Source organism: Nymphalis io, chromosome 5, assembly GCF_905147045.1.
Source record: "Nymphalis io chromosome 5, ilAglIoxx1.1, whole genome shotgun sequence".
Classification (NCBI taxonomy): Eukaryota; Metazoa; Arthropoda; class Insecta; order Lepidoptera; family Nymphalidae; genus Nymphalis; species Nymphalis io.
In genome coordinates, this window is record NC_065892.1 from 11,060,056 (window position 1) to 11,084,585 (window position 24,530).

Below are 24,530 nucleotides of genomic sequence, written 5' to 3' on the forward strand. Positions count from 1 at the left end.
TCGTTATTATTTTATAACTTAAATTGTTAGGTCTCTAGAAGTTTTTTTGAACTATATATTGAACTTATTTAAATATATGTTTTCGGATAAAACTGGCTGCAATAGATGTCACAGCTATTAGTAGTACTCGTCAATAATATTTCAAATTGTCAATAATTGTAAGGTTTCGAATTTCGCGCTTTATTGTGTTTTTCTATTTATTTTACTATCGTCTTTTCTTGAGGACGATGATTAAAATGTTGGAGAGCTGACAGTAACTTAGGATTTTCTATGTCCGACAGAATATGTCCGTGTATAAGTATTTTTTGTCCGTTTATGTCTGGTAAGAGTTTTTCGATATCATAATTCGTGCACAATAGTTCAGTAAAATGTATCTATTGCTTCCTATCGTTAGCTTAAACGTTACATACGTTTAACGCTTTTTCTATATCTATTTTATGTTTATATATTAAATTATGTGATAAGTAGAATATTTTTCGTGATATTGATATTTGCGTATAATGAAAACCCCATCAAATGTTTTTTTATATATAAGTTCAATAAGTCAGTAGGTACCTACTATAAAAACTTAGCGGTTTTTTTGATATTTACATAAAAAAACCTGTATTTTCAGGTGTACAAAATCGTGGCATGTGTTGTGCTAAGCTGTGATTGGAAAATTATGTTCAATTTGTACGGCCCAAAGTTGATGTATTTGTAGTGTTTTAATGTAGAAAAAGCAACACAATATGAAGTCAACAGATATAAGTTACACTGGTGATCAAAGTTGCTCCTGCACTTCTTGTACATATAAAAGCGAGGCGGATCATCCAGCTTTAAGACGTATAATTTCTCAAGGAACTCGTATTGATCGGCTTTACTATGGAAAATATATTCCGCTTCGTGAAAGAAAGCTCCTCGAAAAACTAGTTAGAACTAGAGGTGTATATGATGACATCAGGGCACAATTAATATCTAATAGTACGATAAGCCTTGAAAAAAAATCTGTATTAAAACTTAATAGGAATGTATCTCCAAAAAAATTAAAAAAAGACCCACAATATTCTAACGAGATTTTTAAATTAGTTGATTTAGTTGATAAAGGTGAAAAGTTAGAATCAAAAGAATTAAGCGGTTGTTGTAGTTGTTGTACTTGCTCTTCTAAATATGATGATCATTACAAGCATATTGATAAGCACCGACTAAAACGTGCCTACCCAGGTGCTCTCAGGCACAGGTATGTTAAACATAAAATTGGTGACTACATGAAAAGAGGAGTGAGATTTAAAACAAAGCACATCAAATCTGATCCTTGCACTTGTACATTTAAATTCAGCGGTATGCTCAAACATTTGTCTAAAGGAACACCAAAAAAAATTGTAGATGATCATCGTGAACCATTTGCCGATTTAAAACTTACTTTTGATGAAGAAATAAATCAAAGACCCCACAAAAATAGCTATTTATCATTTCTCTCAAATGAAAACTTACAACAATCTAAAACACATCTAAAAGAGACCATGTTGGAAGGAATTAGAAAACTCAGCGAGACAAAGTTAAGGATTCAAAGAAAAATTGATTTACATGAAAAAAAATCTCTAGAAAAATTAAGCAAATTAAAAAGAAATATAAAATCTAAAGTAAAGAGTTTTAAAGTAACAAAAAAGAATAGTTCAATAATTTGTAAATGTCCAGAAAACAATTTACTGTTGCATATAAAAAAAGATTCTATAAGCAAATTTAAGGATAACCTAAAGCGGAAAAAAATGTTAAAAGACTGGGAGTGTCATCCAGAGTGTTTTGAAGATATCTGTATTCCAGAAGAGTGCTATGTCAAGCTAAAACATAAACGCTCACGACGTAAAAAAAATGAAGACAAATTAATTATTCGAGATGAAATGATTCGTGAATCATTAATAAAACCTATTATCAAAGTTCAACCGGAACAAGTAGGTGAAGTAGGTACTATGCCGTTTAAAATGAATAAACAAAAACCTCGTTTACGAGCACAACAGACCCGTGAGAGAGTTAACCCTTGGCTCCATTTTACCAACAAGGAAGAGAAAATACTCAAAAAAGCTCATGAAGATATTGAAAAAGGAGACCATAAAAGTGCACGAGTACCGGGTATTGCCGTTACAAATAAAACTAGAGCTACGAATTTTAATATAGGGCCACCTCGTGAAATTGCAAGTCGACAGCAAGTCGAACGAATAGGGTCATCTGTTAATTTTAACATTGAATTTTATAAAAACAAAGGCGAACCTAATACAAATATATCTCGATTAAATTTAGAAAGATTACCCGATATAACGAAACAATCGCCAATTAAATACGATCATAGAGAAAGAAAAAATAGAAAAAAAACTAAAACTGTTCATCGCCGCCACCGAGGTTCACAAATAAAATTGAAATACACAAAAACTGGTGGAGATCATTCAAAGAGTTGCTCTTCGTTCTGTCCTCTAAAATTTACGTCCAAAAGAAAAAAACCCAAAAACAACACAAGTATGAATGAAAGAACGCATATAAAAGAATCTTCATCGACTTTCAATACTGTCACCAATAATACACATAAAAAAATAATCAAATTACAGAAAAAAGGACATAAAAGGTTAAAAAAAAAACAAATATTGCTACCGTATAAATGTGAACCTAACGTTTGTATACCAGGAATTTGCGACCCATACCAATGTATCAAACTAATATATACTAGGAACACAAAAAGAAAAGAGCAGTCGGTGCAGTGCGATTGTTTAGTTAACATTTCTCAAACTAAAAGAACCAAATCTATTCCAAGATTATCTTCAACGTCTTATCCATCTTTGAAAACTAAGTTTGCAAATTCTTTGACTTCATATAAAAGAAGAAAAATTAAAAATAAAAAAATAAATAAAAAAGAATATATAAACCGAACAAATTACAGTAAAAATAACCGCGAAGTTGTTCGAATCGGTTCAAATATCAGTTTTAATTTAGAATTCTATAAAACTAAAAATCCTCATCATATTAGCTCGCCCAATATCAAAATATTGTCAAACGGATCTAATGTAAAATTAAATAAAAAAACGAGAAGCCAACAAGTTCTAGCAGACAAAGCAACCACTCATATTAATAAAAAACTCTATAAAAAAGCTGGATTTGATACTACTCTTAAGAGATGTTTTTGTACATTGAAAATTCAAGAGAAAAACAAAACTAAAAAGAAGAAAATGGTCACAATAGGAACTAATATTGTAAATGACATGAATTCAAACACTATAGTTACTTATAATAAAAGTACTAAGACAAAGAAAAATCCGCCTTTAAATTATTTTGAATGTGAATCATTTGTGTGTATTCCAGGTGCATGTGATCCTTATGAATGCTTAGATCGAATTAATAGAAATCGTTTAAAAGAAGTCGGTTCAGTTACGGAACCTCCAGAGAAAGTATCTGTCTCTAGCACTACATATTTGAAAAAACCCTTAAGAGCTATTCAGGTGCAATCTAAACCTCAGTCAAAAGATCGTAAGACTTTGGTGAAAACCAAAAACAATGCTAGTGAAATAAAAGAATATTCACCTAGCGGTAATTCTAATCAAGCGGTAAAAATTGGCTCATCATTTAGTTTTGATATCCAATTCTTTAAAACCAACACATCTGTAAATAAAATAAATTCTAAGCCACATATTGAACAGAAAACTAAAATGCGTTCTAGAATACAAAAAATTGGTAGAACGAGGAAAAATAGCAAATTGAATGTTGCTAATATAACTACGCAATCAAAACAAAGGAATAAAGTTACTAAATCTTCCATGGCTGACCATTTAATAAAAAGATGTTTTTGCACTCTAAATTTGCAAAAATACCGTAAAAATCAAAAGGGAAAACAGGACATTTTAACAACTTCTATGTTTCCCAGGGACTATATGATAAATAGAGCAACGACTGCATTCAATACCATTTTGACATCCCAAAAGACAAATAGTACAAGTGGCATACAAAGCAAAGTTAAAGATTCTAGTCCAAAACGCCTCCAGTCAAAACAATGTCAAAAAAGTTTAATTGTTCTAGAAAAACAGTCGCAATGTTATAGCTTAAACCATAAAGGTGATGACAATTGGGAATCAAGAATAAGTTTTATAGAAGAGAGATTGATGTCATTAAAACAAACGGAAATCACAAACCTAAGTCAATATATAAGACAATGTTTTTGCACGATGAATTTACAATTAACAAATAAAAATATGGCCGGGAAAAAACCAAACAGTACAATACCCACTGGTTCTCGTAAACGAATTAAGGAATTCTCGAAAGGTAACAAATCCTCTGTTCGAGTAGGATCTAATTTCAGTTTTAATATAGCGTTCAGTAAAAATCTATCTTCAAAATATTCCTCTCATACTGGATTAGACAAACCGATAAGGATTGAACCTAAAGAAGTAGAAACTATTTTTACAAAAGGAAATTACAATACATCTTTTGAACGACAATCGCAATCAGCAGCTATTAAATTAATCCATAAAGGATCGGCTGCTATGCCTTTATCAAAAAGGTGCTTTTGTACATTAAAATTACACAAGAAGGGCAGAAAACATATGAAAAATAATCAAAAGTACACAAATATTACAGATGTACCAAGTATAACTATTCCAAAAACACCAAACAACACAATCAGCCGAGGGCAAAATACAGATTTTAAGCCCATGAAAATAGCCCAATCATTAAACCCTTATGAATGTGAACCGAATATATGTATTCCAGGCCACTGTGACCCTTACCAGTGCTTAGAAATAATGAAAAGAAGAAATCTCCTTAAGCAAACAAAAGAATCTGGTATAGTTACAGTACAAAATAAAAAATCTGCATCCAATATAACTGATGATAGTCGTTCTAAAAAGACGCAGAAAAGTAATCAATTAAAAATGAAACCAAAGGCAAATTCGGTGAAACTATACAGAAACACTTCTGAATCCGATGTCTTTAAGGCATCAAGACAACTAGTACGAGTAGGCTCAAATTTTAGCTTTAATATAGATTTTTTTAAAGATCAGGGATCACCAGTAGGTACACATAAAACAACTAAAGATTTCAAAGATAATAAACACATAAATCAAAGAAAATATTTATCCAATCTCAGAGAAACAGCTATAAGCACTCCTAAAGATTCTAAATTAAAGCGACATAAAGACACTGAAATAAAAAAAAATCCAAATCGAATTACTTCGACTATGACATCGACATTCTTGAAACGTTGTTTTTGTACCGCCAAACTAAAGAAAGATTCTTCGCCTACATTTTTAAATAAATGTTTTTGTTTTATTAAATCAATAAAACATTCAACAGTAAAAAATGAAGGAATTCATATAAATAAGGTACATCATGTAGATAAAAAAAATAATACTAAAAATGAAAAACGAATAAGGTATCAGCTTGCCCCTTACGAGTGCAAACCTGGCATTTGTATACCAGGAGAATGTAATCCATACGAATGTGAAAAAATTCTAAAGAGAAACAGAATGAGAACAATGTCCAAGCTATCTGGTACTACAGAAATGAGTGATTCGCGTTCTGTTTCTATTGACAGTCAGAAGCATAGAACGAAAAATGCTAAAATACAGTTGAAAAATAGGGAAAATTATAAAGTTAACAAGACGCGCAAAAGAAGTCTTTCGCAGTCATCTTTAAAACATTCTGATCGGCAAGTGGTGAGGATTGGGTCAAATTTTAGCTTTAATATAGAATTTTATAAAAATAAACCATCAAAGCATCTCATAAAATTACCACCGATACGACAAGAAAAGAAAGAAGTAATTAGAAAGAAATTGAAAAATCAGCAGTCTGAGGTAATTGCTACTCGTACACACAAGTCTCAGGCAGTTCCAATTGGCAAAATAGATCCTTCAACAGGACAGAAACATTTTTTGAAACGCTGTTTTTGTACGTTACAACTTCATAATCAATATTCACATGAAGAAAAAATTCAGAAAAAGAAAATTAAACAAGATACAAAATTACGTGATAAAAGTATAATGACAAAAACACCTAAACGTTATGAATTTATTCTTGAAGATTTTGAATGTCCACCGGGCATTTGTGTACCGAACCAATGTGATCCTTACGAATGTGAACGAATTATAAAAATGAGAAGAAAGCAACAGGAATATAGAGAATTTGGAATGTCGACTAGAAGCCCTAAGAAGTCTACTGTTAGTAATGTAACACATTCGTTGAAAAAATATAAGCAAAGTACTCAAACAATAGGTCATAGAAAGTATCATAAAAACACAAATTATAATGCAAAGCCCAAAGAAGTAATCTCATCACAAAGAGTAAAAATCGGGTCTAATTTTGAATTTAATATTGAATTTTTCAAAAATAAAAACAATCAACATCATGGTCTTCAAATCAATAAACAACCTAAACCTGCCCAAATAAACCTTAAACATGAAACTAAAAGGAACGTGAGTAACGCCAAAACACAAATGCAGAAGCAAGTAAAATTTGCGAAGATTAGTGACAAAAAGACGAAATCCCAATCAAAAATGATTAATGTCTCACATAAGCTCAAAAGATGTTTTTGCACATTGCTTATGAAATCTGCGAAGGATAAGCAGAAACCTATCAAAAAACACCAAATATCTAATATTGGTACTGAAACTCAAAAGCCGTTTGTGCCACATACGAGTACATTGTTGCCGTACGAATGTGAACCACAAGTATGTATACCTGGAGAATGTGACCCCGTTGAATGTTTAGAGCGAATAATGAAAAGAAATAAACACTTTGGAGCAAACACAAATTTTTCACAGACAAAATTTAGTGCTAGTACTATGACCCCTGGAAAAACAAAATTTAAGGCAAAAAAAAGTCAATTTAAATCGGTTAGTGAACTTCGAACCAAAAATAAAACAAATTTAAAGAAACAAGCTGTGAGAATAGGGTCTAATTTTAATTTTAATATTGAATTTTATAAGGATAATGCGCCATTCGATCGCGCAACAAAAAAGCACAATCAAATAGAAGTACACAGAGGTATAAAAAAATCAGACTTTAAAGAAAACCATCTAAAGAAATCATTTCATAACGCTAAATCTCAACTGCAAAAGAAAACGTGTGACGTATTGACTTGTCCAAATTTAAAAAATATACCAAAAGAAAAACAAACAAATGTAAATAATAACAAATCATCCACTTTTATAAAAAAATGTTTTTGCGTTTTAAAACTACATAAATTAAGAAATCGACGCAAGGATGCTGCGACTACATTTGACAATGAAAGAATTAAACAACAAGACTTGTCTTTTGTGCCAAAACATAACATTGCAATACAACAAAGATTATTGCCTTATGAATGTGAACCAAATGTATGCATACCTGGACAATGTGATCCTTATGAGTGTGAAAAACGTATAAAAGCACGTGAATTGTGTATTCGAAATAAATGTGATAAAAAATGTTATATGACACAAAAATCGCAGAATATATGTACCCAGATAAATAATCCATGTATGGACAAATGTATAGGTGTAAGAGCAGGTGAATATAGAAAGAAAAAAAATCAATCATCTTTAGCTCGCTCGGCTACAGCAAAAAGTACAGTAAATAAACCTAGACTTGCTACTAATTTGAATAAGCAAGCTGTAAAAATTGGCTCGAATTTTAGTTTCAATATAGAATTTTATAAAAATTCTCAACCAACAATAGCACCTATAACACCGGAAATTATTCAAGGAAGAAGTACCTTTGAAAATGGCCATAATAAAAATATTATCACCAAATCAGCAATTAGACGTAATCGTGGATCACAAGCTAAGGTTATTACATCAGAAGATAAGATATTAGACGTACAAAATGAATTAAACAGATGTTTCTGCACATTGAAATTACAAAAAAATAAACAATCAAGCTACCTTAAAAAAAACCACAAATATCCACAGTACCCACAATCCTTTGAAGTAAGAAGAGTGTCTGTTAAACCAAATTCTAAATGGGCAACAAAGAAAAATCAAACGCCAGTGCGATCAGTTTCGACTCGAATAAATGAAAAGTACATGAAAGCAAATCAAAACGTTTGCGCATGTACAGCTGGTACGAACACAAAAGAAATGAAGACAATTCTGCCATTCACACCAAATAAATTTAAAGACACGACTAGTAAAACATTCTTGCCTTTACAAAATGAAATGAAAAGTAGTAAAGAAACAAAGCGAGGTTTAAAATTAAACAAGAAAAAAAGTAAAAGACAAATAAACTATAACGAACAATTGCTTAAAGACGGTAAACCAAAAGTAGGAAGTATTTCTAATATTAAAGGATTCTTATGTAGATGTGCTGGTGTATTTTTAAAAAAACAGAAAAAGGATTCAATATATACTACAAACCATAGAAGAAATAATAATGAAAATGAAAAGTATATGTATAATGATGAACCAAAACGTTTATGTGAAAATATGTGCTTTGACAATCTAAGAAGCTCTAAAAGTGATCGAAGGCCAATAGAACAAAATGTAAATCAAAATACGAAAGTGAGGAAATCAAAGAGTCTCAAATTAGAAAGTAAGTATCATGATAGCTATAAAATTTTAAACTTCCAGTAAAGTAAAAAATAAATAAAATATTTCATTGTTTACTTAATTATAGATAAGAAACGAAATCATGAAAAGAAGAATATTAAAGAAAGTAACAAAGTTCAAGTGAGTTCAAAATATGTTAAGGTCCCTAATACTGATAATAATGGTATAACTGTGTCAATAAAACAAAATAAAAAAAATTACAGAGTATTGTGTTCTCATTGTAATGTGGAAATACAAAAGAATAAAAGTAGTTGGCCTCCTGCAAAATCCATCCATTTTGATGACAGAATATCTTTAGACGAGACGAAAGGTATAAGAAAAGTTGTTAAGCCAGTAAAAAAAGAACAAAACAGAAATGTAAATTTAATAGAATCTGAAAACTGCGCATGTTGTAATTTTTGTGGTGGAAGATTTAATAAAGAAGAATTACTAAAAGCAGCAGGTGATCGTTTGATAGACGAATCACTCAAAAATCGAAATAAGATAGTTAATCCCCAAAAAATAAAAGATTTATTTAAATTTATCAACGTTAAAAATACAGATAACAATTTAAAAAACTGTAGGCAACAAAAAGAAGAAAGCCCATTATTTGAAATGCAGTTAAATAGTGAGCTCTATGACATCATAAATAAAGATGAAGTTATCGACAATATAACTAAATTAAGTAAAATGAGAGTAAAAGATAAAACTGAATTGACCAAGTCTCATAAAAAATCATGTCGATGTTGTATATGTCTTGGTAAAAGAAAAAGACTGACGCCAAAAGAACTAATGGCGAAAAACTTGATACCAAAACAACTGACGCCCAAAAAAATTGATGCTAAAAAAAAGGATGCTGAAAAAAAAAAGAAAAAGGCCAAACCATGTACTTGTGGCAGTTTTGTTTGCTCTAAAAAAAGCCAGAAAATGAATAAAGATTTGGTCAAAGTACCCGTTCGTGAAAAACGCTGGAAACCATGTGTATGTGGTAGTCCGATTTGTGACCGTGAATCTGCAACTATGAAATCCTTATCATCTCGCCCCGAAGAAATGACGTGTATATGCCAGGAAAAAATAAAGGCGAGGAAACTAAAAATCCGAAAGAAAGAGGAAAAACAGGTGGCCGAACGTCGCGCTGATATAAGGAAAAAACGAAATGCAGAGGATCGAATTCGTAGAAAACTTAGAATGCGACGAGATAAAGAAATGGAGAGAAAAATTAACACAAAGTCAAGCGATATAATTTTAGCAGCAGAGTCGCTTATTGACATTGGCAAATTAGGAATAACGGCTTGTACTGATATATTACGTTCAGTCGCAAGATGTACTTCAGATCCCAAGCAAGCTTACTACACGCTTAAATCTATGAAAGAAGATCCAGAGGTAATAATGAGTACTTTAAAATCAGCTTACCAGGATAGTGGTGTTGCGGCGACGGCGAAACGGGTAAGATTAAGGTGCTTGTCTATGAGAGGAGTTAAACGAATTAAAAATAAACTAGAAGAAAACGCAGTTACAAATTTTATGTTACACATTGCTGATAATGACCCGAGACGTCGAGTCCTTAAGAAGAAGCCAGCCCCAGTCCGTCTTCGGGAACGACTTGACTACGGATGTAGTCTATACATGGGTTCCCTTAGAAAGAGGCCATATTTATCAATTTATGACCGATGGCCACGGTTCTATCCTCACTTTTTGTCTCTTCTCAACGTGTGGAAGCAGTTCACTGATATAATGTTATTTTTACTAGCTGTTGTTGTATGGAGTCCTTGTATTTTATGTATGGAAGCCTGTAGAGCTATAATGTGTTGCTTTTTCTGCACTGGGTGATTTTTTGTATTTTTATTTAATAAATTATTGTTTCGTAACATGGATTATTTTCTTGAAATAAGTTAATAAGTAGCAAATGTATAAATATGCGTGAAACAGTTTGAATGTGTAAGTTTTATGATTATAAACAGCATTATTATTGACCATTGTAATGATACACCCTCAAGTTCAATGACCGAGGATATAAATTTTTAGGGTTGGTACAACATCTCTTTTAATAAGCCTGAGATTGAAAGATCTTTCTAAATTTTGCAATCGTTTGTTTTAATGTCACGAACATTAATAACTCTGAACGTTATTTAAAAATTATCATTTCAAATATTTATATATTAACCAAACACTTAATTACACCCAAAAGTTTCAAACACTCATGAAAAAGCTTTTATTCATTTCTTCTGAATACATAAGTTACTAATTGTAGAGCTATCATTCGTCAGTGGGTATAGATTCAAGAAGTAAACATTTTACTTATTAATTTGAAATAAATTAAATAACTTATTTCACTTGCCTTTAAAGCTTTGCCTTAACAAAGTCTTAATATTAAAATTTGGCGGCAGAACTTTTATATACTACGATCGTATGTTTATACTTATTCAGACGAAGTTTAGTATGACATAAAATAAATATCTGAGGCACATATCAGCATATCAATGGGTTTTTTGTAATTCTTAAGATGGTACCTCACTTGGCAATGGTTATAAAAGAACTCGTGCTTGTTACCATTTCAAATTATTTAAGAAAATAGTTATCACTATCTAAAATCAACTTAGAACTTCGGAGTTCGGAACGCGAAAACAAAAGAGAGTTATATCGACCAAACCTTCAAAAGTGAGAGGGAGCCGCCACCCTCTTTATGAGTCAGAGGGGAGGACCCTTGCACGTACTGTACCCTTAGTACACCGTACCGCATGCACTCCCTATTGATCTGGGCATTTGGACCCGTCTAATATTGTTTTTGACCTATCAGCCATTTTTATTTCGGGGTCGTTCTGACGTATATATGTATATGTAGCTGTTGAGTTTATTATATATACGTAAATTTTATATTATAAATAAATAAAACTTAAAAGGTATTTTCTTATATAATATTTTAATAAACTACATTATTTTGATATAATATTTAGTGTTTCAATTCAGGTATACAAACAATATCGACATAAATACTAGTAATGATTAATTTATATCAAATATTGTTAGGCCTTAGGGTAGATGCTAAAAAGTAGCTTATGTTCTTTGGGGATTCGAGCTTACTTCATACCATATTTCATCAAAATAGGTTCAGTGGTTTAGCCATAAAAACGTGACAGACAGATTAACTTTATTTATAATATAGTGAAATCACAATTTTATACAAATGAACATACACTTAAATCCATGACCACAGCAAGAGTTCTAGCTTGTGACAAATTCAAAGATGATATCTACTACAATAACACTTCTTTATTTTTATCCATCGAGATTATATACACAAAATGTACAATTCAGTTATTCATTATGTTATTTAAGTTAAAAATGTTTTTTTTTTCTTTTTCGTCAATGTTAAGTTAGCCTATAATTGATATACATTTTATTACAATAATTTAATACATGCAATAAGACAATGTTTTTTTCTAAATATATAACGTTGGCTTCCTATTTGATAAAAAAATAAATGCAAAGAATACTACATTCAAGTTAGACACGAGTCAAACAGGCTAATTCCAATAAATTTTAAAAGACATTAATGGTTTATATAAAAAGCGAACAGCTTAAAATGTGACTTGGATTAAGTAGAACCGCCAACTATTTGGTAGTCACTCTTTAAAACTTAATCTAAATATAAATAGGCAAAAACAATAGTTCAGTATCTTTTTCTCCTGTGTTTGTCAACAGATTTCTTTGATTTATATGGTATATATAGATATTTATTGGTATTCATAAAAAAGTGGGTATAAGAGTATAAAGAAAAAGGAGTAAAACATGCAAGGTCATATATATTTTATAAAATTTATATAAACTTGCATAGACCGGAAAATGGGCCACCTGATGGTAAGATGGATGTTGGCGCTGAAAAGATTTTTAACCAATGCTTACATCGCCAATGCGTCACCATGTTGTTTTGGCGATGGAATAATTGATGTGGGTGGTACTTACCCAGACGGGCTTGCCCAAAGCCCTACCACCAAGGAAATGTAAGAATATAATGTCTTACCTAAGTTGCCGTTAGGTTCCACTTTGCTTTTCTAAATGACGAAAAGTGGCTTAAGGAATTTAATTTAAGGCCTACTACCAAGTACATATGTTATCCTCAAAAAATGATTATTGGTTCTAACAACTGTTAAAACACGCCTAACCTAACGCGGATAAAGCTGCGGACGGTCACAGGAATATTATAAACTTCCGTTTATTTATTTGTGTCGCATGCGGTCTTATATATAATTCATTCGATTGAATTGAAACTTTTAAAAAATTATGAAATTAAATATTGAAAATTCATGATGTGAAATCAAAAACATTATCTATATTTACTACTAGCTGACCCTTGCAAACTTCGTTGGGCGGTAAACATTTTAACTTGTGATGAAATTATGATTGTGGTTCGGTTAGTACCGAGTTCCTGACAAGTCTCGTTGGCCACGACATCCGACTACCACGAAAAAGTATTTTCATTCTTCGAGTTAATATATAGCCTATGACACTCACAAATGATGTGGTTTTCTATTGGTAAAAGAATTTTCAAAATTGATTCAGAAGATCTAGGGATTACCCCCTACAACCTCACAAACTTTACCTCTTTATAATATTAGTATAGATACTATTGATAGTTTTTGTTTATTTTTCTGTGATTTTAATCGAGGTATTAATAGTGGCACTGTGATGTCTCCTTTTTAATGCTTGAACCATACTGTGGGCATGGAATTTTTATTCGCATACCCATCAAAAACTTATTTATTAGTCTTATATTTATATTTGATTGTTGTAAATAAATATTTTTATAATTAATATCGTATTTTTTTACACATCTAAATATTTTTTTTAATTCAAAGTGATTGAACATAAAGAAACACTTTAAAAATTATATAAATTATCTGATTAATATGTAATTACAAATTACGATTTGAAATGTCATTCATCATCATATAACACGATAAAAATTCAATTAAAACTCATATAATTAGCGAAATAAATATATTTTAGTACGCTTGTTACTTAATTAGAATAATTATACTTATCCGCTTAATAATTAAAAAAAAATGTTCCTTTTCAGATATTTGTGGATGCTTTTACAATTACTTAAGTTTAAGGTGAGTCCATCGTTTTTTTGTCTTTTAATTGTTTGCGTAGTTATATTGTGCCAAAATTATAAGTTACAATACATTATTTTTCAATTTTAAAGTATAAATCATTTTTAAAATTATAATTTAAACATATTTAACGTTTTTAACGTTATATTCTTTACTTCTGCGCCCACATCTTATTTAAACGTTACCATAAAGGCGTCTAAGCCTTGGTATAATCTAGTATACTGCCATTCCCCTAAAAGTCATTTTATTTTCCGCTATAAAAATCATATTACGTACATAAGAAGCTGTTATCTACTCTGTTCGCTTGATATTTACATAATATTACTTACAAATCTTATCATCAGTTTTATATACATATATATAACTAGTTTTCGACCGCGTGTTAGGAGACTGGGGTCAGATATTAGATAAAAAAGTAGCCTATGTGCTTCCTTGGAATTCAAGTTTGCTTTATACCGAATTTCATTAAAATCAGTTATAGCCTTGAAGGCGTAACAGACAGAGTAACTTTCGCATTTATACTATTAGTATATATTAATGTTTTTTATTTAGTCATTTTCGAGTATTGTCGAGATTTTAAATAATATTGTTAGGCGTACAATGGTTTATCTTATGAGCTCTGTTCTTTATTAATCATTTACATTCATTCGATAACTCATTCATTTGTAAAACAATTATGTTACATATACATAACGGTAACAGCCTGTTAATGTCCCACTGCTGGGCTAAGGCCTCCTCTCCCTTTTGAGGAGAAGGTTTGGAGCTTATTCTACCACGCTGCTCCAATGCGGGTTGGTAGAATACACATGTGACAGAATTTCAATGAAATTAGACACATGCAGGTTTCCTCACGATGTTTTCCTTCACCGTCAAGCACGAGATGAATTATAAACACAAATTAAGCACATGAAAATTCAGTGGTGCTTGCCCGGGTTTGAACCCACGATCATCGGTTAAGATTCACGCGTTCTAACCACTAGGCCATCTCGACTTTTACATACACATACATTTAAATATCCGAATGATATATCCTCGTAGTTTTAAGTTATGAATTGCAACCAAATTTATTCCCTTAGGACTAAGTCATCATCCGCGCCACGAGTTATGTTTAAAATGTATCCCTCTGATGTAGTTTACTAAACTTTTTTACGTGATTCGTTCAAGCCGCCAGTATTTTGTCAAGACTCACGTCTCGAAGGGAGACCCCAAATTGTTCAGGGTTTTGTAATAACACTTAAGGCAAAGTATCTTTTTTACATTTTATATTTTATATAGATATTATTAAATTTTGAACACGATTTCAAATGCCATAAGTTTGTTTAGTTGTATTGTTTGTTTTATTAATTTTTTTTTTTAAACCGGATAAAATTTACTTCCGTTTACATTGGCTTGACAAAGACTCGTGTGAATAGCGTCTGTGTGGTATGTTCCACCACATTGACGGTATCAATTTCAAAAGTAACAATTTTAACTCACTTTCAAGACAATAGTTTATTTTTATATTCATTTGAGATATATTGAAGTTGAACTCGGTGGTGACTACTTAAAAATCTGCCACGTTTCCTCCTGCGTTCCTCCGCAATGTGTCAGTCTCTCTTGAAAATGGCCGTCGCAAAATCAGCCAGGAGGACAACACTATCAGCAGTATATTTATTCGTCTCTATTATACATTATTTTTAGTATAAAGTTTCAAACATTGAAAGTATTTAAAATATATATATATATATATATATATATATATATATATATATATATATATATATATATATATATTAATAAAAATATATAAATTTGTGGTGATTTAAAAATTATTCCAGTTAAATGTTCCACGATTTTATAAATCTGGTTAATTCGTTCGTAACGCGTTGCGGTCGAGATACCGGGCACCGACACATTTGTAATTACGCTGTATTGCAAAGAATTTATTCCTATGTCTCAATTAAAATATTTCCGATTTTAATCGCAGTGCCATTGTATTTGGGTACACGTAAATAACTTTATCTGTTTATGAGAATCTGCAAACGTGTTTGATTTCGACTCTTGATTAATTGAGTGTAAGAAATATGTGATATAACTAAATGTACCAACTAGTAAACGTTAAAAATATTTAAAATGATTTTAGAGAGGATTTTTTAAGTTAACAGGATTCCGGAATATTTTTACAATTATCATAAATTTAATTCGAGAAAGTTTCAATGGACATTTATTATCGATTAAGATGTAAATTATGATTTATTTTTAAACTGAATCTGATTTAAGACTTGCTTATTTTTTTTTAATATTAAATTTAACGAAAAACTTTTTACTCTTATACGAAAATATTTTTATTGATTTTATTATCATTCAGGGTAGAAATTCATAATAAAAAGATTTATTAAGTGTTCCATAGCATTAAAAGCCTATCTTCCGCTTGTTGTACATATACGTGTAAAAACTAAATGTAACTAAACTGTCTTTGTGTTCTGTTCCTTTCAATTCTATAGATAAAATAATATTTTATTAATAGTTGTATTTAAAAAAAGGTTGTATATATCTAAGTACTTACCAACAAAGCAAAAATTATAATTTTTTTTGAAAATACTGATTGTCCTGTATGTCGTTACGTCGTAAAATTACATTGGTAATCTTATTACGTTGCATTTGCTATTACTTGTATATTACATACTGATCTAGTAAATAATATACTTTTATACACAAGCTACGGAAAGAGTCAATAACTCCTTAAAGTCTATGTAAACGAAGCGATAAAGGAGCATTGGAATGTAAAAAAAAATAAAGTAACAACAAAGGCATCCTCTTCTCCCAAGAAAAAGGTTCAGAGCGTATTTCATTACGCTACTTCAGTGCTGGTTTGAGGATACAAATATGCTAGCTTTTCATCAAACAGTTTCAATTTGTATTCTTTGTCAAGCACGACGTTTTAAATAAAAAGTGAACACACTAAAAAAAAGTGATCGCCGGGAATCCGCTATCTTCCAGGTGATTGAGATTATAACACAAATTCCATTATCATCCTGTCCTCTCCCACATACATATTAGTAAACATGGGGTGTGTTATGAAGTAACAGCTTCTGTCGGATCAAATGAATGACGTGTCCACGCCATAACGCTCCTTTACTTTAAAACCTCATTTGAATAATTTCTTCGGGGAATATTAATGTGTTCGGAGCTCAATCCTTATTAAAATTTTGTCTGGAAGTATGATTAGTGACAATTCGTTGCGTCGGAAAATTAATGGATTTTATTGCAGTAAAGATTGCAGACAGGCATTCATCCAGAACACTTCGTGTTTTTATACTGGTGTTGCCATTTAACGTAATTTAAACATTTGTGTTTTAGTTTATGTTGTTAAACTATAATATACATATATAGTTAGTAATTTATTTAAATAACAAACAAATTATTATTACAAATTATAGTAATACCTACTTTAAAGTTAATAGTAAAAAATATATTTAAAAAATTCTGAATCTCAAGATACCTGATAAAAGTTTACATCAAATTAAGGCAAAACTTTTTGTACACAAAAGAAAAATAATATTAACGTTTTCCCGCCAAACATCCAACATGGTGGAACGTGCCTTTTTTACGACTTCCATGAAAATTATGACCTTGTACGTACGTTAAACTTTTACGTTCCGTGTAGGATCCACATGGGGTGCTAAAATTATATTATTGCTGCTAAAAATACATTACAAACCTACAACGTAAAACATTATTCTTACAAAATTCAGTTAAGCTACCTGATGATAAGTGGTCACCACCGCTCATTGACATTGGAGCTGTCTGACATATAAACCATTCCTTACATCACCTATGCGCCATCATCCTTGGTAACTAAGATGTTATGTGCTTGTTGACACACTGGCTTACTCATCGTTCAAAGCGGAACTTGTTGTTTGACGGTAGAATATGAAATTATTCTACGGTATCTACCCAAACGGGCTTGCATAAAGCCCTACCACCAAGTGAATCACAAATCAGATATACATCACAACAAATGTAATGTAATTAAGAAACTTATATACATACCCTGAAAACAGTATACTCCTTTTTTGGCAGTCGTGTAAAAAGATGATTGATGATAATAATTGAAAATGATTAGTTTTTTTTATTCAATTGAACTGCATGTAACTATGTATCTACATATGTATAGAATTTAAAAAGGATAAAAGTATAATGTTCGTTTTTTTAACCCAATACGAATATTTGGTTAATAGCAGATATGTATTATGTTGTATTATACAAAATATAGTCATTAGGGTATTTTTTTTTGTTTTCAACGACACCTAAGGTTCTCAATTCATTTTTAATTTTCTCTATCATATAACTTATCTTATCTGTCGCCATATTTTACTTTAGTTCAAATGTTAATCGGTAAGTACGTGACCATTAGCCGGTAAAAGTAAAAAGATTTACGCACGAAGTTTGTTTACACGCCGCCGGCAACATCGATTTTGTGATTCATTCACGGCGTACTTGTGCCAACTTTCTCGGTTTACACAAATTGGATTCTGCTGTATTTTTTTTTTTTAATTTCGATTTGGTTAAATTCTTATATTAGGAAATTTCTGTTAGGTTTTAAAGAGATAATTGAAAATATTGATTATAGTCAATTATTACCTATACAAAATAGACCATTAAACGTTTAATATTTTTTCGAAATCTATTTTAATATTTGTCTATTATATTTGGATAATTGTCTCATTTTACAGATCTTAATATAATTATAAAGTTTTTATGTACCCAAGAATATGTTAGTTACATGTGCGGTCAAAACAAATAATACATAGCTATTTTATATTAGAAATTCTAAAATGACTTAATTTGCCTATTGATGCTTACTATTAATAATATTATTGCATATTTAAGCTTTACTCAATTGCTGTATTTAACTCTATAGGGAATCGTAGTTACTTCTAGTCTATTACTACAAAGCAACAAATAATGAAATTCAGCGGTGCTATTCTGTTAGAATTATCATATCCACTCGTGAAGTGTTCAAAGCAGACTTATGGTGCTACGCTATTTTGATGCATATATCCTTTAAATGTAATATTAATTATAGTCAATGTCGCATGTCACTTTCTGATATTTCACGATGTTTTGCTGTATTCCGTTCTGAGTTACAAGTTTATTTTAATAACTTTACAGATATGAATAACGCATTTGTTAGTGCCCGTGCATTTTTGTTAAAATCTGCATTTTGATTAATGGCTCAATACTTTGTCTAGCCAAAATGATTATCTCCGAATTATTTTACTTCCTATGAATAGAGAATAAGATTCCGAAATTCAGAATACAAAGTTCAAGAGACAATCGTACTTCTGGATTCTGTTTGTGACATCGCTTTAAGCTGAAACCTACTTTGTGGAGAAATGGTCTTGTTGAATTACCTTCTATTATTTTATTAGTGAAATTGCTGCGAATGCGACTGTGAATAATTCATTTTGAAACATATTCAAAGGAACTCTCTCTTTAAAAATGTTTCTTGTTTTTGTATTAAATTGTAAAGGTAATATTGATTAAAATAAAATATTATCATATGAAAATGTAGTTGATGTTTATAGTAGATATAGCTTATGCGTACTTAGCAAACGGCAAAGTTATTTTTGGTGATGTATCTTTTAATAATTACTTAACATAATAAATTAGGTGCTTATTTCATTTTGAAACTATACATTAATATTTTACTTTCATTGTACCCAAATAAATTACTTACAACATTACGTTCTCGACTCGAACACGTAACTCGAGAAATGATGTAAGTTTTAGGGCATCATCGCTAAAATTTATTAGCTAGAAAATTTATGACATATAATCCTGCGTTATGGACAATAGTAAATGGTTTGAGGAAATGGATAGCCCGTCAACGTACCAGTTCGTTCTGACGTTGAAAGCATGACTAACGACCGCGCTACGGCACAAATGTGTTGATGACGGATTTTCGAACACTATTGAATAATCATTATACGATTACTCCAAACCACTACAAACCATATTGTCAATGTATTGCAAACAAATTTTTATTTTCAAATAAAAAATATTTAAAAATACAAACAGAAAAAAAAGTTTACTTTTTTATTCTTAAATAATATAGCTTCGAAAATGTTTAAGTATTTAGTCTGTTGCGCAATCACATTCGATAATAAATATAATTTTAATATGACAAAAGAGGCCGATTGTGATATTTCTGGTTTTGTCTAAACCATTTCTTAAAAAAATTATTCTAAAAGAATGTCTTGAGAATTAAGTAAATAAATAAATTCTTATATATTTTACTAAAAAAACATAAACGAAATATTGACAGTTGTAAGAAGGCGCGGTAAGCCGATAGCTGTAAATCTTTTACTTTACTTCGAAATGGCAATAAAAGTGACAAAGTTTTTGTGGAATTTGATTGATTACCTCAGTTCGATGATCTTAGGCATCAATCGCTAAGCGATTTAGGAAAATCGAAACAGAAATACTCTATCAGTTATATTATTACTTTGTATTATATTGTGTAAATTTAATATGTTCTATATGTATTATTCATATATTTTAATTAATTGTTAAATAACATGTTATTGTTAGGTTCACTCCATGTTTGAATGTAAAAGTGGAAACTTTGTTGGCTTATGTGAGACTTATTTTGTTACCAAATGTTAGTGTATTATATTATGCTGTATGTTTCCCAAATAAATAAATAAATAAAATAAATGTAAAAATTTCGTATAAATACTGTTGAAGACGAATAATAGTCGCAATAAAACAATAATGACCGCCATTAATCTGTTATATCGTTATTTCACACGTGACCGAGAGTATTACATCGGTGAAAAGAGAAATAAAAGTAATTAATGCGTGACCTGCGTCCGTATTCGTTTATGATTTCTGTATTACCGTAATAAATTACGTATTTAATATTAAGGTTCAAGGACTAACGTTCTTTGTTAATTTAATTTATAAAAACACTTGAATGTAGTGCGTAATAAAAAAAAATATTGTCTATTGCACACTTCAATTGGGTATGTTGATTCCTAAGCGCGTACTCGTATGACGGCGAGAAACCAACCAATCTCAAAAAAGCTTAGAGTTGGCAAGTAAATGAGCAAGTGAATTGTTGACTTTACACCTCTCCATACATTAAATATAACACTAAAGTTAGGCACAGTGGATATAATTAAGCAATTGAATTATTTAAAAAAAATCGCGTATATAAAAAGTAATAACATAATACTTTTCGAATAAACCGACTTATAATTTTTTAAATGATACATTTTGAGACTATTTTATTTAAAAAACACTCATTTAAAAAAATAAAATAAATAATGGAAATGTTATGAAATATTCATCGAAATGTACGTTTAATTTTAATGTCTAAAGGTATTAAAATGTAACTTAAAATAAATGCTGCACTTTAGTAATGAAAAATTCATACAAAAATTTAGTTCCAAAGAGATCTCGCCGTACATCTAGGGTATGCTGTTTGTAAATGGATTTTAAATTAAAAACTGTACGCAAGGGATTGTCTAGCATTTGATTACAAGGGGTTTGTCGGTGATCATTGCAATCGAATAGTGTGGAGTCACTGACACGCGAGTGAACTCCGGTTTTTAATATATTTAAAACTTTGCCAAATGGGAGACTCTTGGAACGATTTTATATGCATTTATTCTTCTTATTTATATCTTTGATAAAATACAAGTGTCCAACATATATTTTATATGATAAAATTGTTGGATTAAATTTTGTTATCAACATAAAGTTTTTATTTAAAATGTATAGAATATATAGAGATTGAAATACATGTTGTCTTCAAATGGCTCCTACAATTATATTAACACTTTTCATTAGCTTAATACTTTTTCTTAACAAAATAGTTCCTATCCTGTTCATTTAACAATTCCTACGTAAGAAGACTGCAAGTAAAAGCTTCTATTGCCGTCGTACATTTTTAAAACGAATTTATTAAACTTCCAGCAATTACGTACAAAATTTCTACTTCTAGCTGTTTCTGTTTGTGACATTACTTTAAGCTGAAACCTAGTATACAGAAATGAGCTTGTTGCTGAAACTGTTTAATTTGATTTATTATTTGTGCTAATATGTTATATTTGGAAATTAAAAAGTTTATTTGATAAACCCTGTATATGTAATACAGGATTTACCTCGTCTATTAAGGATACAATATTATTCCACCCCACTGCTCCAATGCGGTTTCGTGAATATCATGATGGTTTCTCTTACCGGCGAGCATGAAATGCCTTATAAATTAAGCAAACGATAACACAATGTCCGCCTAAGATATTGACCTCAACTTGTCATCAAATTAAGTATCTGATATAAAAAATGTAGTTCTAAAGTTTACTTTTAATTTTTTTACAACTTTTATTAAACTTGCAATGTTTGTTAGTTTGTTAAGATTCAAATCTTGCAAGCTACATTAGAAGCATTTCCTTTTAGTCTATAGTTGAAATTGATTCCAGTTTTGATGGAAATTAATTTTTATGGTAATCATGACCTGATGCTGTACCCAGTATTGGCTTCAGACGAAGTTACTCCTCAACGTTCATCGACATAGATACAAACTTTTGTGTATAAAAGTTTATGTAAAAAAAAGGTGCAAAATAATACATAACAGTAGAACTTCTTACAGTTACTAAGTTAGTTATAAGTCCCTTAGAAAGTATAATTTACGTGAAGGAAAATAATATAAGTCCGCGTGAACTGCAAACTAAGTTTTAAATTTCAAGTTTTCAACACGCCAACTCCAATAATTCTAACTTATCAATTCTAAATTTCAACTTTGGTTGACCTGAAAAAGTTTTTAAGTATTTTAAATACCTAAACACGACTATCAAAACCTTATAAATCATGATTCAAGTTTTTGTTTATAGTTTTTATACTGCGTTGGTTTAGTAACTGGCTTATTAGGCTTCACATCTCGAGGTCCTGGGTTCAAACTCCGGGTCAGGTTCAAGCCCTTTTAATTCCAACAAATTAATGTTGATTTAATAATATTTATTTAATAGTTGTTATTTACCGCAATTAGTTAAATAAAAACCATAGTGTTGATAAATATGATAATTGAGGATATACACTGTTCTTCGTACGATCAACTTCGTCCCGTAACACCGATTAACGATTCTCTTATAATAACCTCATGAAATATTATTATTAAGCATAGCTTGTTTCGTGTTTATACAAGTTCTCACGCACAAACGCAATAAACTTTTATGTTAATGCTAACGAACTTTATATAGAGATGTGCCGGGCACGGATTAAAAAAATATATCCATCCAATGAAAATTTGGTTAAAAATACCGAGGGTTTCTCGTCGGAAATAAAATGTTTATATTGCAAAAGTGTTCCATTGAACGGACGTATTTGCATGTGTGTTTATTCCGTTACGTAATTGTGTATCCTATGTATTCAATTGTTTTTGTACATCTTTAATTCAATTGTTTTTATGCAAAATGCTAACACGTGTTCCAAGTATGATAAATTCGTCATTATACAGCTGCATATTATTTTTCTTTAGAACGTTTCGATATGCTTCAATAATAATAATAATAATATCCTGGGACATTTTTCACACTGATTCCAAATTAAGCTTGCATAGAGCTTGTACTATGGAAACCGGACATGGACAACTGATATACAACATATACTATTTTTCTTTTGTAAATACATACTTATATAGATAATTACACCCAGACTCAGGACAGTCAGACGTGTAATGTAATATTGTATCGATTAATCAAAATGTTACTTCAAATAACATACATAGTATGAATTAAATATGTAAAATTCTCACTAGTTGCGATAATCGTCATTTGCAAATATAATATAAACGTACAAATTTAATTTTTTTCATTACCAAATAAAAGATATACTGTCATATTATAAAAATAATAATTTCGAAATTGTTAAAGTTAGTTCTCGATTTGCCTCTTTCCTATACATAGATCAAATTTGGAAAGAGAGGGACGGCTATATGTTATAGTATTTACAAAGTGCGGATGAGCCGTATAGACACAGTAACGACCAAACAACACATTCACCGCGTTAATTGCACCCATGACTTCGTGTAGAACGTTTTGTCCATTGAATAACGAAAACGCCAATATAGCTGGTATTCCCTTTGTATATCGATCATTTTAGTCTGCGCTATATTAATGTCCCTTGTGTAATTGCATGCACTTATTCGATACGGCTAATGTGTAATGCGAAACCACGAGTTCACTCATATTTCGATACGACGGTCTGTTGTATTTTTAACTAAGGACCAAATTCCTCTTTTCGTATAAAATATTATATATGCCTCTTATATTTTTTAGAGAGAGACTGAGAATATTTTATCTACAAGTAAGCGTTATACCTGATTAGGTGATGAATATGTAGTTTAATTACAAGTGCGCCAAAAAGTCATGCGCGTCTTTAGCAGCCTTTGTTTTTTTTATTTATGTTTTAACAAAAGCATTTTCTTTGTATATATATACTTCATTCAAGCATTAATTTAGAAAATTAAATCTCATATTTATTAAAATCTCATGTCAAAACATACAGTGGTGCAAGAGCAGCTGCTTCTAACCCCCACCCTCATCAGGTTAAACGAGGGTTCTCCAGTTCCGCTCGGATAATCGTAACCCCTCTGTTAGTCTGTCTATGACGTGGTTTAATAATTAGAAAAAACTTTTTACTAGAATTATAGTCAGAAGAAATCTTTAACCTTTACTCTTGAACATTAGCTGGTGTTATAAGGATTTGAAATGTCGAAATCCGATTAATTATTTGTATGCAAATACTATTTACTGAATATGTTCTTTGCAAATAGATATGATATATACTTTTATTTGTGAAAACTGTTCTTTTCCCTTTCTTTAATAATTTTAGACGAATTAACACATTTCAC

General features: G+C 30.5%; 2 protein-coding genes across 3 annotated transcripts in view; one reads left to right on the forward strand and one right to left on the reverse strand.

Annotated features, from left to right (window-relative positions):
- LOC126768702 (calcyphosin-like protein) overlaps nt 1-24,530 on the reverse strand; it is a 51,487-nt gene that overhangs the window by 18,082 nt on the left and 8,875 nt on the right. The window lies entirely within an intron of this gene.
- LOC126768609 (uncharacterized) lies at nt 1,270-10,384 on the forward strand. 2 transcript variants are annotated; one of them, XM_050486796.1, is made up of 3 exons: nt 8,397-8,520; nt 8,605-8,657; nt 8,741-10,384. In XM_050486796.1, exons 2-3 carry the CDS (start codon nt 8,620-8,622, stop codon nt 10,344-10,346), a joined length of 1,644 nt encoding a protein of 547 aa, XP_050342753.1. In that variant the 5' UTR covers nt 8,397-8,520; nt 8,605-8,619; the 3' UTR covers nt 10,347-10,384. The 2 variants fall into 2 exon arrangements, with proteins under 2 accessions (XP_050342752.1, XP_050342753.1); XM_050486795.1 differs by having other exon boundaries at nt 1,270-8,520; nt 8,605-10,384.

Bases quoted from the DNA above. Each gene is read 5' to 3' on its own strand.
- LOC126768609 (XM_050486795.1), top strand. From the start codon at position 1,320: ATGCTCAAACATTTGTCTAAAGGAACACCAAAAAAAATTGTAGATGAT. The intron at 8,521-8,604 runs GTAAGTATCATG...ACTTAATTATAG, and splicing joins AAAGAGTCTCAAATTAGAAA to ATAAGAAACGAAATCATGAA.